Here is a 15,693-nt window from a genome sequence, read left to right as displayed (position 1 = left end):
GTAAGAAATCCATCAGAAAACCATTATAGAATGAACTAAAAATGTCAGATGTTGCTATTGATATATTTTTATTTCCTTTGTCTTGTTAGACTGGTGATGGAGTAAATGATGCTCCTGCTCTTAAAAAAGCTGAGATAGGCATTGCTATGGGCTCTGGCACCGCAGTCGCAAAATCAGCTGCAGAGATGGTTCTCTCTGATGACAACTTCTCTACCATAGTGTCTGCTGTTGAAGAAGGGAGAGCAATTTATAATAACATGAAGCAGTTTATTCGTTATCTTATCTCTTCTAATGTTGGTGAAGTAGTCTGGTAAGATATTGCTGATATATTCCGTTTGTCCACAAGATAATGCAGAAGGGTTTTCTACCGATATTTCTGGTTTCAATCTGTATTTATGTATTAAGGATATGTGCGCACATTGAGTATCTGGATGCAGAAATTTCTGCACCATTTCTGTATCTCTTGGCAGGAAAAATGCAGCGTACAATACATGTGTTTTCGATGCATTTTTGCATGTTTTTTTTTTCACTTGCATTTTTCAAGCATTTTTAGACCTCAATGAATGCTATTAGATATAGATAGATATCCAGCAGATATATAATTGTGCAACCCCCCCCAAACCTATTATAAAAAATTGCACCCTTCAGTGCCTTGCATGTGGAGCTTAATGTACTGCTTTCTATGCAGCTATTAAATAAATGAAGAAAACAATGTGGGTTCCCCTTCAATTTTTTATTTTTTTTTGTAACCACTAAAGGTAAAGCTGAAAGCTGATATCATCAGGCTGGGAAGGTCTATGGTTATTGGGCTCTTCCAATCCTATAAATACCTGTCCACTGCTGCCCTAGACGTTGAGCATCACGTTAAATGCTTAAATTCTGTTGCTTCTCCTGGGCTCTTCCTGGTGCTTTGGCCTTGTGCTTGGGGTTGATGTCAGTTGTGAAGTGTTCGAAAATACAGCTGACAACAAGCCCTGTTGTTGGGGGGGATGTCTAATAGACACATCATTTCCATTACTAACACAGTAATAAAAAGGAAAAACACACAAAAAGTACTTTATTGAAATAAACACTCCTCTACACTTTACCTTATTCACCAGTTTATTAACAAATAAATTCCCAGGTCTGACATAGTTCACCAAATCTGACGTAGTTCACGTCTCCATGTTGTTTTTTTTTCCAATTACCTTCTTAAAAAACTGTACAATAAACCCCACATGAAAGGCACATAACCGGTGCACGCTTATAATATGTTCATTATATATCTGCGATAGAGGTGATGGTCAAAACTTTTTTTTGTGCAAATTTTTAGGTCTCATCCCTGGGAATAATTCTCTTTGGTGTGATTGTAACATACACATAATTTCGTAACATTGCAACCTTGTTTAATGGTGGCTCAATCAACACAAAACTAACAATTATTTGTAATAAATGGGTTACATCAAAGTAAATGTATAATTTTACAGTAGTGTCACAGTTTCACTTTTTTTTAATAAAACGCGCTTTGTGGTTCAGGATAGTGATGGCGATGCTTCTCCACACACTGGAGAATAAATTGTTTCTGGTCTTCTTGAGTGCTCAGTGACTAATTGAATGTACTCATGAGTGCAATGGAGCGTTCAGCGGCGTCATTCACGATTTTCAATCTGACAACGTTTGAGGATGCATCGAAGTCACTTGCTTTAGTGTGCTAAAGACCAGGATCTTGATGAAGAACCTTTTGGTTTTTCAAGTGCAGCTGACTTTTTTCTTTTTTGTTGTTGTTGGACGACATGAAGTGATAAAGGTGCTTGTGAGTGTGACACAAACAAGGTCTTCGGCAAGCTGCACAAGAGTTGAGCAGACATCGTTGCCTTCCTTCTCATTCTTTTCTGTGACTGGAACCTCACTGTCCAAAATATCCAGACCCACCATAAGCTCACTGAGGTTCCACAGGTGTTTTTATTTCTGCCTCCACAACAGGCGTATTGATTCCTTTGTATGCTGTGAGTTCTTGCAGTAATGTCAAGTCGTTTTGAGGCGATGTGGCTGGGATCTGAAAAAGGTACTAAGCCTTCAAGTATAAATGGACAGTAAAAGTGCCAAATTATCAGAGATTTTCTAACTCTGTCAAAGTTAACTGAAATTGGTGATGAAACGTGAAGATCTTCATAGCGTGTGTCACTTTAGCCATCCATTGGGCCCGATGGTAGGCGCTTGGAGTATTGATGTGGACATCTGGGTTTGCCGATGAACCAAGGAATAGGAGTGCCAGTGTTTATCAATTCCTTGAAATCATCTCTTGGATGGCATTGTGCAAGCTGGTTTGTGCAAAATTCAAATAGACACCCCTTAAGTGGACCTAGCTAAGTTGAAACTGTCATCTTCCATTCCAGCTGAAAACTGTTTTATCCAGTTGATTCCAGGTAGCCGAAAATCTCTCGAACAACTTTATATTTGGACCTGTTGATGCTGGCCACAATTTATCAAACACGCTTGCAATAAATAGCTTCTGATGCAAGAAGACGCATGCACCAGCTTTTGTTCCAGTGTTACTACTGGTCGTGTCAAATGACATGAACTTCACTTTATCGAAGAGCTGCCAATCCTGCTGAACCTCGAATACAGCCTTAGCTTGTGCTGCTCCTGTGCTGTTAGGTATATCTGGGATCCACAAGAACTTCAGTTCCTCCTCCGGACACTAGTACTGCCAGTTGCTCAGCAGTTTTATTGGGGTCTGGCTTGGAAACCTTTTCCTGTCCCAGTGTACAATCAGTGGACCACTGCTATCGAAGTAAGCTTTGGAAATTAAAACCTGGCCAACACCTGCTGATTTGACGGCAGCTTAGAACCAGTAATACTGCCTGATGTCCCTCCTAGTAACCACATTCATCTAACGCTGTAATTTGAAGACGCCATTTTTTTCAGACAACCGTGATTAAACCTGTGGGAGGCCTAAATGGCAAACTTGAAACCAAATTTCATTAAAGTTTGATGCGTCACTGCTAGGGATGAGCGAATCCCTGAGTGTTCGGCTGTCCAGTTTCTCCTTCGCCTTATGACTGAGGGAGGGGCTACAGCTGCCAAGTTGGTGGGAAAAACAAGATAATCTTGTACTTATGCTACCTTTTCATGGTTAACTAAAATGAAATAAATGCTGTTGCAAAGCAAGCTTTTGAGATTTCTTATAGGTCTCTTCCTCAGAAATTTAATTTAAGAAACCTCATAATCCAAAATTCAATGCCCTCGAATACACCAAGAGAAACTTATCCTTGCAATGTGAGGAGATGCAAAACCTGTACTCATGTAGAGGCCAAAGACATACAGAATACAGATTCCCAACACGCAGCAGGACTATAAGATTCACAGGACATTCACATTTTCTTGTTCCAATGTGGTGTACTTAATTCTGTGCACCACATGTCCTATTGGGGGACTCTATGTGGGCGAAACGGGACAGAAACTGAGAGCCAAGATTTGAGGTATCATCATACGATTACAGATATAAAAAAAAAATTACTGGTGGCCAAACATTTCTGTGGTCCAGGACACAACATAAACAATATGAAAGTTGTCATATTAAAAGGTAACTTTAAAAAACAAAACATTGAAGGTTTGGGAATACAAACTTATTACAGTCTGATTCCCTCCACACAGGACGAAATCTGTCAGGAGGGTTTATGACTCACTACAGAATCTGGGGAATCTGCTCCAGAGACAGTGAGGACACCAGGTCTCTTATCTTAGGCTACTTTCACACTAGTCCGTCGGTACAGGCCATCGCAAACCGTCGGCCCGACGTACCGACGGACAGTGTGATTGATTAGCACAACGTGGGCAGCGGATGCAGTTTTACAACACATCCGCTGCCCATTGTGAGTTCCAGGGAGGAGGGGGCAGAGTTTCGGCCGCGCATGCGCGGTAAAAATAGCGGACCCGACGCACACAAAAAACGTTACATTGAATGTTTTTTTTCTCGCGGCCGCCAAAAACACGATGCATCCGTCGCACGACGGATGCAACGTGTGGTAATACGTTGCAATGCGTTGCTAATGCAAGTCTATGGAGAAAAAACGACGCATTGCGACGTCCGTCACACGACGCTAGTGTGAAAGTAGCCTTACTTGGATATTGGGACTATAAAGCTTTCACACCATTTATCTAATCCAATTAAGGATTCATTCTCTGAGCTGTATGCTTATTTAAATGTCTATTTATTATGCCACACCTCTGTTTGGTGTTTTTTTGGGGGTTTTTTGGAGGGGGAGGGTTCTCCAGAAACTTTGTTATACTGTGAGGAAGAGACCTATAATAAGTCTGAAAATAAGTTGGAAAATGTTTTATTTTTGTTACCAATTAAAGGGTATCATGACTACAAGATGATCTTATTTGTCCTACTGAGAGCAATATTTTTTCAACTGGATAACACTGTATCAAATCCTTTATTTCTTTTAAAGGGAACCTGTCACCTGAATTTGGCGGGACTGGTTTTGGGTCATATGGGCGGAGTTTTCGGGTGTTTGATTCACCCTTTCCTTACCCGCTGGCTGCATGCTGGCTGCAATATTGGATTGAAGTTCATTCTCTGTCCTCCATAGTACACGCCTGCACAAGGCAATCTTGCCTTGCACAGGCATGTACTATGGAGGACAGAGAATGAACTTCAATCCAATATTGCAGCCAGCATGCAGCCAGCGGGTAAGGAAAGGGTGACTCAAACACCCGAAAACTCCGCCCATATGACCCAAAACCAGTCCCGCCAAATTCAGGTGACAGAGTCCCTTTAAGATCGTTGTGTAACAGGGAGTGAGACTTTGAATAAAACGATTTTTTTTTCCATAGAACGCATTGTCACCCTAGGATAGATATGTATCTATCTCTATTTATTATGTATGTATATATATTATTTATGTATTTACAGTGGCATGTAAAAGGTTGGGCACCCCTGCTCAAACTTTGTTATTGTCATCAGTTAAGCAAGTTGACGATGAAATGTTCTCTAAAAGGCCTACAGTTAGACACATTTTCTTTTGTATTTTAGGCAAAAAAATAAATGTCATCTTTTATATTTTAACAATTACAAAAAGGAAAATGGGCTGATGCAAAAGTTTGGGCACCCTGCATGGTTAGTACCTAGTAGCACCCCCTTTTGCAAGTATCACAGCTTGCAAAACGCTTTTTGTAGAAAGCCAAGGGTCTTTTAATTCTTGTTTAAGGGGTACGGTAAATTCTTCCAGTTCTGTGAGATTCCTGGGTCATCTTGCATTTTGAGGTCTAGCCACAGATTTTCGATGATCAGATGAGGGGACTGTGAGGGCCAATGTAAAATCTTTAGCTTGAGCTTTTTGAGGTAGTCTATTGTGGATTTTGATGTGTGTTTAGGATCATTATTTATTTGTAGAAGACATCCTTTTTTCAACTTTTTTGGTGTTATGTTTGCATCAATAATTTGTTGACATATCATTGAATCCTTTCTTCCCTCTACCTGTGAAATGTTCTCCTTGCCATTGGCTGCAACACAACCTCAATACATGATTGATCAACCCCAATGCTTAAAGGGAACCTGTCACCCCATCAGGCGTTTGTAACTAAAAGAGCCACCTTGTGTAGCACTAATGCTGCATTCTGACAAGGTGGCTCTTTTAGTTATGATGCTTGCACACGCTCAAATAAACATTTATAATATGTGCCCCCTCATACCCTGAAATCATCAGGGAGGCGGGTCTTTCCTTCCTAATCAGACGCAGCACAGCCGTCACTCCAGGCCTGTGCGCGCCGTGTTTCTAAAATTCATCAGGCTTGTTTAGATGTTCTTTTTGTATACTTCTGACACTGGATTTTATAAGGATGCAGGAGAGGCTTTCCTCGGATGACTCTTTCATGAAAGCCATTTTTGTGCAGGTGTCTCTGGAGTTGTGGTACATTGTCCTACTGTTCAGATCGGCTAAATCTTTTGGAAGTCAAGTAGGGGTTCTGATTTAACTCTCTTGCAATCCGACAAGCATCTCTCACTGAAATTTTGCATGGTCTTCCAGACCTTATCCTGACATCCACTGTTCCTCTTAACTACAATTTCTTAATTACATTTCGAGCTGAGGAAAGCGCAATTTGAAAATGCTTTGTCATCTTCTTATAACCTTCTCCTGCTTTGTGGGCCTCCACCATTTTCAGAGTGCTAGGCAGCTACTTATAAGAACCCATGGCTGCTGTTTTTGTTCAAAGGTTAGAGTAGGTTGGATTTTCATAAAGCTGGGAGATTTGAGATTTGCATCAACTGGTCTTTCCTAACGATGGTGGTGAAGAAGCCATAACCCGAACAGACTAATTAACTTTGACTAAGGTTTCAGACCTTATCTGAGCACACAAATCTCCAAGGGAGCCCAGACTTTTGCATATTTGCCCATTTTATCTTTTTTTGTAATTTTTAAAATGTAAACAATGGCTTATCGTCCACGTCTAATTCATGGTTTATTAAAGGATGATCCAGACAGGCGGCTGCAATTTAGTGAGATTATGCTTAGCGAAATTGAAGAAAATCCAGTAATTTTAGATAACATTATGTGAAGTGATGAAGCTTCCTTAAAATTATCTGGCCATATTAACAGACATAATTGCATTTACTGGTATAATGAGAACATGCATTTAACATTAGAGCAACAACTAAATGAGCCTGGTGTCAATGTTTGGGGTGGTATTTCAAGTATTTCAAGTTTTTGGTATTTTTTGGACCATTTTTTTTTATGGAACAGTCACAGGAGATAAGTATCTCGAAATTCTAATGAATCAAGTTGTTCCCCAGTTACAGCAACAGCCTAATTCAAATGACCTTTATTTCCAACAAGATGGGGCCCCTCCACATTATTCAAGAGTAGTCCGCGAGTATCTTGATGAAACATTTCCTAATAAATGGATTGGCCGAAGAGGCCCACTTGATTGGCCGGCACGTTCACCAGACTTGACCCCGGTGGATTTTTTCTTTTGGGAAGTACTCAAGGACAAAGTTTATAGTCGAAAACCAAAAAGTGTCAGTGATTTGAAAAATTACATAAGAGATGCATTTCAAGAAATTCATACCCAAAGAGACTTGTGCAAAAATGTTTGTTGAAGCGTAAAAGGCTGTGCAAATTGTGATAGAAAACAGTTTGAGCACCTGCGTTGATGAAATTTATGGGCTTTTGTAGTATTGTTCAGAATAAAATTTAATTGTCAATGTTATGCTTGTGTTAGTAAATATAATTTTATATATAAATCAAAATAAATGTTATTTTCTGTCCACCTACTTTTGGTCCACCCTGTAAATACAGTAATTTTGACCAGGGGTGCCCAAATTTTAACATGCCACTGTAAATAGATCTATTTATAGATACTTTTTTATTATTATTATTATTATTATTATTATTTATATAGCACCATTAATTCCATGGTGCTGTACATGAGCAAGGGGTTACATACAGGGTTATAGATATCGTTTACAGTAAACAGGTTTACAGTGACAGACTGGTACAGAGGGGAGAGGACCCTGTCCTTGCGGACTTACATTCTACTTCATGCATTAGGTATATGGAACAAAAACGCAGCTAATACGCAATCATTTTTACACCTGCATTTTTATAGCCTTTTTTTTTACTGGCTTAATTGAAGTCAATGAGTAAAAAAAAAAACATGAAACAATTGACATGTTACAGATTTGAATCTGCACTAAATCTGTAAGTCACAAATGAGCATAGTGCGCATGAGACTTCAGGATTCGCATTCACTTTGCTGGCTTCAGGAAACCCTTCAGGTTTGACACAAATCCACACAGAAAAAACACAACAAAACACAATGTGTGCACACAGCCAAAGAAACGAGACGCATTTTATAGAATTTTTTTCACAATATTTTTTAAAGTAAAGACAGTGTAAAAATGCATACAATTTACAGCATCCCATCAGCATGTTTTTCTTCAAGTTTTTCAGTTTGATAATTTGGTGTGTAGTGCAAGAATGAGCTAATATGTAGTTTAAAACTGGAGGTAAAATGGCATGTGCCATTCATGTGCCACATTTGTGATAACTTCTACAACATATTACATGCAAATCCTGTAAAATACACATGGCCTCACTGCCTGTCCTGATACTTGACCAGAAACAGTCTCTCTCTGCCTTATTTTCCAAACTGTTCTGTCTTCATACACGTTGATACGGTGTGTGATCCAACATACAGCATAAACCACTTCTGTCTTCCAAATAAGCAGACTGTTCTCTGTAGTCTAACTTGTTTATTGGTAACAGGTATTGAAATGCGGTAAAACTAAAGGAATACAAATGACATATATAAGTATTGGGCTAAACAATCACACAGCTGATACTTTACAACTGACAAAGAAAGTATACAGTATGATGCAAACTATGTACATAACTACATACAGTAAGTCCCTGGTAATCACATTTCCTGTGTACTGACTGCTATACAGTTAATCACATTCTGTACAACACTACATTGCAAGAACAGGGATAATGATCTTACCGGATAAACTTAACCAGGATGGCAAGTAAGTGAGGTTGTTCCAACACAGCAGAAAAACACGTGTGTGCAGGAAAAACACAGGGAGAAAATGGAGGTTCCTCATCCCAAAATGCCTTGGTGCAATCCCACAATGCAACACTCTAATTATTACTAAAAACACAAGTAATAAATGTAACCACCACTGGGTGGTGCTATAACACAGCAAACCAACACTATTAGTAGTGAACTTTTAATGCATAATTGGAATCCTACTGTCCTTTTGAATGGACAGAACACAAACTGTGCAAGTATTTTAGGCGCTCATAGCAAGTGAATAAATCTGCTACATAGAGGTGATCTGAACATCGCCTCTATGTAGCGGAGCCGATCTGGTTGTGGCAGCTTGTAGTCTCCTATGGAGACTATTAAAGCATGCCAAAAGTGAAAAAAAAAATATATGTGTGTATGTTCAAACCACCCCCCTTTTTGCCCCATTCAAAATAAAACAATAAAAATAAAATCAAACATACACATATTTGGTATCGCCGCTTTCAGAACCCCCCGATCTATCAATAAAAAAAGGATTAACCTGATGGCTAAATGGCGTAGCGATAAAGTCAAAATGCAAGAATTACCTTTTTTTGGCCGCCGCAACATTGAATTAAAATGCAGTAACGGGTGATCAAAAGATCGTATCAGTACCAATATGGTATCACTAAAAACGTCAGCTCTGCACACAAGAAATAATCCCTCACCCAACCCAAGATCATGAAAAATGGAGACGCTACGGGTATCGGAAAATAGTTTTTTTTTTTTGTTTTTTTTACAAAGTTTGTAATTTTTTTTCACCACTTAGCTAAAAAGAACCTAGATATATTTAATGTCTATGAACTCGTAATGACCTAGAGAATCTTTATGGCAGGTCAGTCAGCACTTTTCAAGTGGGATTGCACTTTTTTTGCAATTTTCACCGCACTTGAAATTTTTGTTCCCGCTTTTCTAGTACACAACATGGTAAAACCAATGGTATCATTCAAAATACAACTCGTCCCGCAAAAAACAAGCCCTTATATGGCCATATTGACAAAAAAATTAAAAAGTTATGGCTCTGGGAAGAAGGGGAGCAAAAAATGAAAACGCCAAACCGAAAAAAGCTCTGGGGGTTAATTGATAAAAAAAAAAATGCTACAAAGTAAGAATGCTTTAACAAATTGAAGTGATGGTTTACGTGATTAATTGTTTATTTTAACTATTAATCACGTAAACCATCATCACTTCAATTTGTTAAAGCATTCTTATTTTGTAGCATTTTTTTTTAAAAATGTTTACACAGGACGATATAATTTAAAACTGTATCCTAGTGAAAGGTTTTGCACATTTGTAAATTCCTAAAAAAAAAATACCGTATTGCTATTTTAAGCATTCACCCAAATACAAACAGTTTGCTACACTCCAGATTTTTACATAGAAACGTGAAATAAAACAGATTTCTATGCATATTAATGTGTTTTTTTGTCTTTCAGCATCTTTCTTACTGCTATCCTTGGCCTGCCTGAAGCCCTAATTCCTGTTCAGCTTCTCTGGGTTAATTTGGTCACTGATGGTTTACCTGCAACTGCCCTGGGATTTAACCCACCTGACCTTGACATCATGGACAAGCAACCTCGTAATCCTCGAGAACCACTTATCAGTGGATGGTTGTTTTTCAGATACCTGGCCATTGGAGGTATTTTCTCAAAACACTCTTATCTTTCTCAGAACACTTTCTTGCCCACCCATACAATAAGGGCAACTTGTATGGCGCTGTTTCCCATGCATGCGCTATGCACGCGCACAGTTATGCAAACCCTTTCTGGCCTAATGTGGGCAGTGTCTGCATTGATCTTGTGTGCAGGCACCGGTGAGTCTTCTACTCAGCTGTGACTCACCACACCTGCGCAGAAGATAAATGCAGAGATTGCCCATAGGAGGGCGGACAGGGTTTTTGTAACCACACGCAGGCATAGTGCATGCACGGGATTATATCACCGAAAAAGTCAGTGGGAGGGGGGTACCATTATAATGAAGTCAGGAAGCAGTGATTTCTTTCAGGCACTACACGCACCAGAGCCTGGAAGAAATCATTAACATACAACATTATAAATTAATTTCTCAAGATCTACACCGCAGCTATGAGGCATACAGGTAAGACTGGTTTTAATCATTCTATTACCTGTATCCCCATAGTAATAGATCAAAATGGTCCAGGGGATGACCTATTCCTTTTAACCCTTTTCCGACATCGGGCATAATAGTACGCTGATGTTGGACACCCACATCTTTTTCGGCACATGTTGGCTGTTTTGAACAGCTGCCATATGCCGCTAACAGCCTCGGGTGGAAGCGTGATCCACCCGTGTCTGTTGACCCATTAAATGATGCTGTCAAACCCTTTCAGCGGCATTTAACAATGGCTTCTTGCAAGCGTGCTGGAAATCCCGCCCATCAGTGCCCACGTCATATGACCGCTGCTCGCCGATGGTTTGCCATGACAACCAGAGGTCTCCAGCAGACAGCTGGATTGCTATGAGTGCCGCCTGCGGTCGGCGATCAAAGCAAGTCAGCAATTCTGCTAATACAGGCAATCTGATCATTGTCTGTATGTAGCAGAGGTGATCGGGTTATGGCAGCTTCTAGTCTCAAAAAAAAGAAAGAAAGAAATGTCCAGCTTCACCGAGTCCGTAAAAAAGCGATTTCTTTATTAACAAACTTTAAACATGGAGGATACAGACTTCAGCACAACCATATGGGTAAGAATCTCAACGTGTTTCTGGAGACTAGGCTCCCTTAATCATGACATTCTAAAAGACCCATGTATCCCACTTAAATAACCCTACACCGGAAAGCACACCGGTGGGATAAGTGATTGACGTAACTGATTTAAAAAGTGGGCGTGAGATGAACATGTATTGAATGTTGCCCAACACAGTAATCTATATGAACAACATACATATAAAAAACAAATATGAAACAAAAGATGACAACAAAGCAAAAATATACAAATGATTGTACAAATTTAAAAAGATTTACACAATGAAATCTATAAATAATAAAATGTACATGTTTAAAAAATTAATGGTGAAGCTGGACATTTCTTTCTTTTTTTTGGATCTTGCACGTCTGGACACAGCGGGTCCGTGCTCCCGAGGTTTGGTTGCTGAATCACGGGTGAGCTGGTTTATGTTCCTTCTTACTAAGCTTCTAGTCTCCCATGGAGACTATTGAAGCATGACAAAAGTAAAAAAAAAAAAAAAAAGTTTTAAAAAAATATAAAAGTTCAAATCACCCCCCTTTTGCCCCATTCAAAAGAAAACAAAAAAAATCAAGCATGCACATATTTGGTATAGCCGCATTCAGAATTGCCCGATCTATCAATATAAAAAGGAATTAACCTGATCACTACACCGTGTAGCGAGAAAGTAAAAATGCCAGAATTACGTTTTTTTGGTTGCCACAACATTCCATTAAAATGTAAAAACGGATGATCAAAATATCGTATCTGCACCAAAATGGCATCTTTAAAAACGTCAGCTCGGCACACAAAAAAAAAGACCTCACCCAACCTGAGATCACGAAAAATGGAGACGCTATGGATATCTGAAAATGGCGCAATTTTTATTTTTTTTAACAAACTTTGGAATTTTTTTCACCACTTAGATAAACAAGAACCTAGACATGTTTGGTGTCTATGAACTCGTAATAACCTGGAGAATCATAATGGTCAGTTTTAGCAATAAGTGAACATAGTAAAAAAGCCAAACAAAAAACAATTGTGGAATTGCACTTATTTTTTTTTTTTTGCAATTTCACCACACTTGAATTTTTTTTCCCGTTTTCCAGTACATGATATGTTAAATTCAATGGAGTCGTTCAAAAGTACAACTCGTCACGTAAAGAAAACCCTCACATTACCTTATTGACCGAAAAATAAAAAAGTTATGGCTCCGGGAAGTAGGGGAGCAAAAAACGCAAACCGAAAATACCTCCAGTCATGAAGGGCTTAATGATTGAAATAACCATTCCAAGCCTAAAAAGGAAGATAAAGGTTTAAACAGACAAAGAAAGAAAACTAAGATTCTGATTAATGGAGGTACCATATGGTGTAAAACCAAGAGATTTTGGAATTAAATTGAGGGTGGGTACTTGAGCAGGCAGAAAAGTGCAGAAACTATATACTTTGTAGCAGGGCCATACTAGGGATAGGCTCAGAAAGTAGCATGAAATGTGATGAAGGTGTCGGGGAATAAATCAGTTTGGACACAATCCTTTCCAGGAAAAGATGTTTTCAGATGGGTTTTAAAGTGACTTATGCCTTTTCTCTGTGTTGACCTAAAAAATCTTGTTTGAGCAAGTGTTTGGTTGGCAGTTTAATGTGTATGGACACCTTTGCAGTGTGTAAACTTATTTTGAATAGTTATTATGATGTACAAAATGAAGTAAGCAAAAATACTAATTATCTGCACTTATCTACACATTCATGATATCCACTAATGCGCTTTCTTTTCTCGTCACAGTCTATGTTGGCTTTGCCACTGTAGGTGCTGCAACATGGTGGTTCTTATATGATGAAGATGGACCACAGATCACATTCTATCAGCTGGTGAGTTTAATCATCCCCCAAGCCTGTTCCCCCTTTCCTGACAAGGCCAAATGTTACAGTTCTGACCACTGTCTTTTTATAAGGTAAAAACTCTGGAACACTTGAACGGATCCCGCTGATTCTGAGATTTTTTTCATGACATATTGTACTTCATGTTAGTGGTAACATTTCTTCAATATGACTTGCATTTATTTGTGGGGAAAAAGCTGAAATTTGGAGAAATCTTAGCAGTTTTCAAACTTATTTTTTGCCCTTAAATCAGAGTTATGTCACACAAAATAGTTAATAAGTAACTTTTCCCACATGTCTACTTTACATCAGCACAATTTTTGAAACAGAATTTTTTTTGTTGTTAGAAAATTGTAAGCATTAAAAGTTTACCAGCGATTTTTCAACAATTTTTTTTTGGGGGACCACATCACATTTGAAGTGGCTTTGGGGGTCTATATGACAGAAAATATCCAAAAGTTACACCATTTTAAAATGTGCAACCCTGAAGGTGCTCAAAAACACATTCAAGAATTCATTAACCCTTCAGGTGCTTCACAGGAATTGTTAGAACATGATCATATTGACATGACAGATGGGTCATTATTTTTTACTATCAAAATTTTATTTCCAGATTTAACTTTTTTACACTGGGCAATAGGTAAAAATGGCACCAAAATTTGTCCCACAATTTCTGCTAAATATAGAAATACCTTATATATGGCTATTCAGTACTGCTTAGTCAAACGGTGAGACTCTGGAGGGATGGAGTACTATTTGCCTCCTGGAGCGCAGATTTTCCTAAAAAAGTTTGCAGACTCCATATACAGACCCCTAAGTGCTAGTAGAGCAAAATACCCCTCAGAATGACTCAATTTTAGAAATGGTACTGCTTTGGGAATTTATCTACATGCATAGTGACTATTTTGACTCAATGGGTGTTTTCCAGAAACAAGCAGCAGTGGATGTTGCTGAGTGAAAATTACAAACTGCCTTTGTAGTTACCAGTACGTTGTAGTGACCAGTACATTGTGCCCAGCTCATGCTTCTGAAGTCACTGACCCGTAAATTAGGCGGGCTTTTATCGCTACAGAAATGTCAAACATGTGGATGCTAAATGTGATTTAGGCTCACTGTGGGACTCGGAAGAGAGAGGGGCATTTGGATTTGGGAGGTCAGAATTTGCTGAATTTCTTTTCTGGGGGGGAGCCATTTTGCTTTTCCAGAGCCTTTGTGCTACCAGCAGCGTAGAAACGCTCTATATTTCTATTGACAGATGACTGACCTGAGTGGTGACTTTTTTTGGTGCGTTAAAGCTTTTATTGGGAACACTTTGAATAACGTTTGAGATCACATTTATCTGGCGCTCTCTGCTGAGCACTTTGGGGTTTCCATCTAAATCTCTGAGTGACATGATTCAGATGAAACCCCCGAGGGATCCATTCACTATAATGAGACAGCAGAGTTAGGCCGGGGTCACACGTGTGTGTGCAATGGGAGAAACTCGCACTAGTCTCTCGCATCAATACCCGGCATTCGGGACCATAGCGTGTATTTGTTTGCAGGTGAACGCTCAGGTCTCGAGTGCCGGCGGCAGTGACGGGTATTGATACGAGAGACTCGTGCGAGTTTCTCGTTTTGCACTCGCAAGTGTGACCCCGGCCTTACTCTGGACTCCTTGTGGCCTCTATTCAGAGGTGCACTGTGGTGCACCATGTTTTTGTGCACTCCTAAAAAGACTGACAACACCAGATCACAGGCCAGACAGTGTATACAGTGTCCCCATCTGCCTCATTATAGGGAATCTTCAGCCTGGGGTTCCGTCTTAATCACATATTTCAGTACATGATAAATGTGAGCCGAGTCTTACTGCAATCTTTGGGAGGCAGAAAGACCAAATAACAGCAGGTGAAGAATTGATTTTATTTATTTTTTATGCCGTTCCTCGAGCAGTAGAAGTGGTTAGACCACTTTATACATCAGGTGCGGTATAAGTGATTAGACAACTTTATCCCCTTCATGACCGGGGGATTTTTCGTTTTTCCGTGTTCGTTTTTCGCTCCCCTCCTTCCCAGAGCCATAACTTTTTTATTTTTCCGTCAATTTGGCCATGTGAGGGCTTATTTTTTGCGGGACGAGTTGTACTTTTGAACGACATCATTGGTTTTAGCATGTCGTGTACTAGAAAACGGGAAAAAAATTCCAAGTGCGGTGAAATAGCAAAAAAAGTGCAATCCCACATTGGTTTTTTGTTTGGCTTTTTTGCTAGGTTCACTAAATGCTAAAAATGACCTGCCATTATGATTCTCCAGGTCATTACGAGTTCATAAACACCAAACATGACTAGGTTATTTTTTATCTAAGTGGTGAAAAAAAATTCCAAACTTTGCTAAAAAAAAAAAAAAAAAAAATTGTGCCATTTTCCGATACTCGTAGCGTCTCCATTTTTCATCATCTGGGGTCGGTTGAGGGCTTATTTTTTGCGTGCCGAGATGACGTTTTTAATGATAGCATTTCGGTGCAGATACGTTCTTTTGATCGCCCGTTATTGCATTTTAATGCAATGTCGCGGCGACCAAAAAAACGTAATTCTGGCGTTT

The 15,693-nt window shown here is 39.3% G+C and overlaps 1 protein-coding gene across 1 annotated transcript in view; it reads left to right on the top strand.

Moving 5' to 3' along the window:
- Positions 1-15,693, top strand: part of LOC138665353 (sarcoplasmic/endoplasmic reticulum calcium ATPase 3) — a 332,774-nt gene that overhangs the window by 259,165 nt on the left and 57,916 nt on the right. The window contains exons 15-17 of the mRNA XM_069752757.1: positions 90-310; positions 9,990-10,192; positions 13,020-13,105. Coding sequence (XP_069608858.1) covers positions 90-310; positions 9,990-10,192; positions 13,020-13,105 — 510 coding nt within the window. The remainder of the gene's footprint in view (positions 1-89; positions 311-9,989; positions 10,193-13,019; positions 13,106-15,693) is intronic.

This window comes from Ranitomeya imitator, chromosome 1 (assembly GCF_032444005.1).
Source record: "Ranitomeya imitator isolate aRanImi1 chromosome 1, aRanImi1.pri, whole genome shotgun sequence".
In the NCBI taxonomy this organism is placed as follows: domain Eukaryota; kingdom Metazoa; phylum Chordata; class Amphibia; order Anura; family Dendrobatidae; genus Ranitomeya; species Ranitomeya imitator.
The sequence above is the reverse complement of the archived record's forward strand: the minus strand, read 5'-3'. Positions and strand labels throughout refer to the sequence as shown.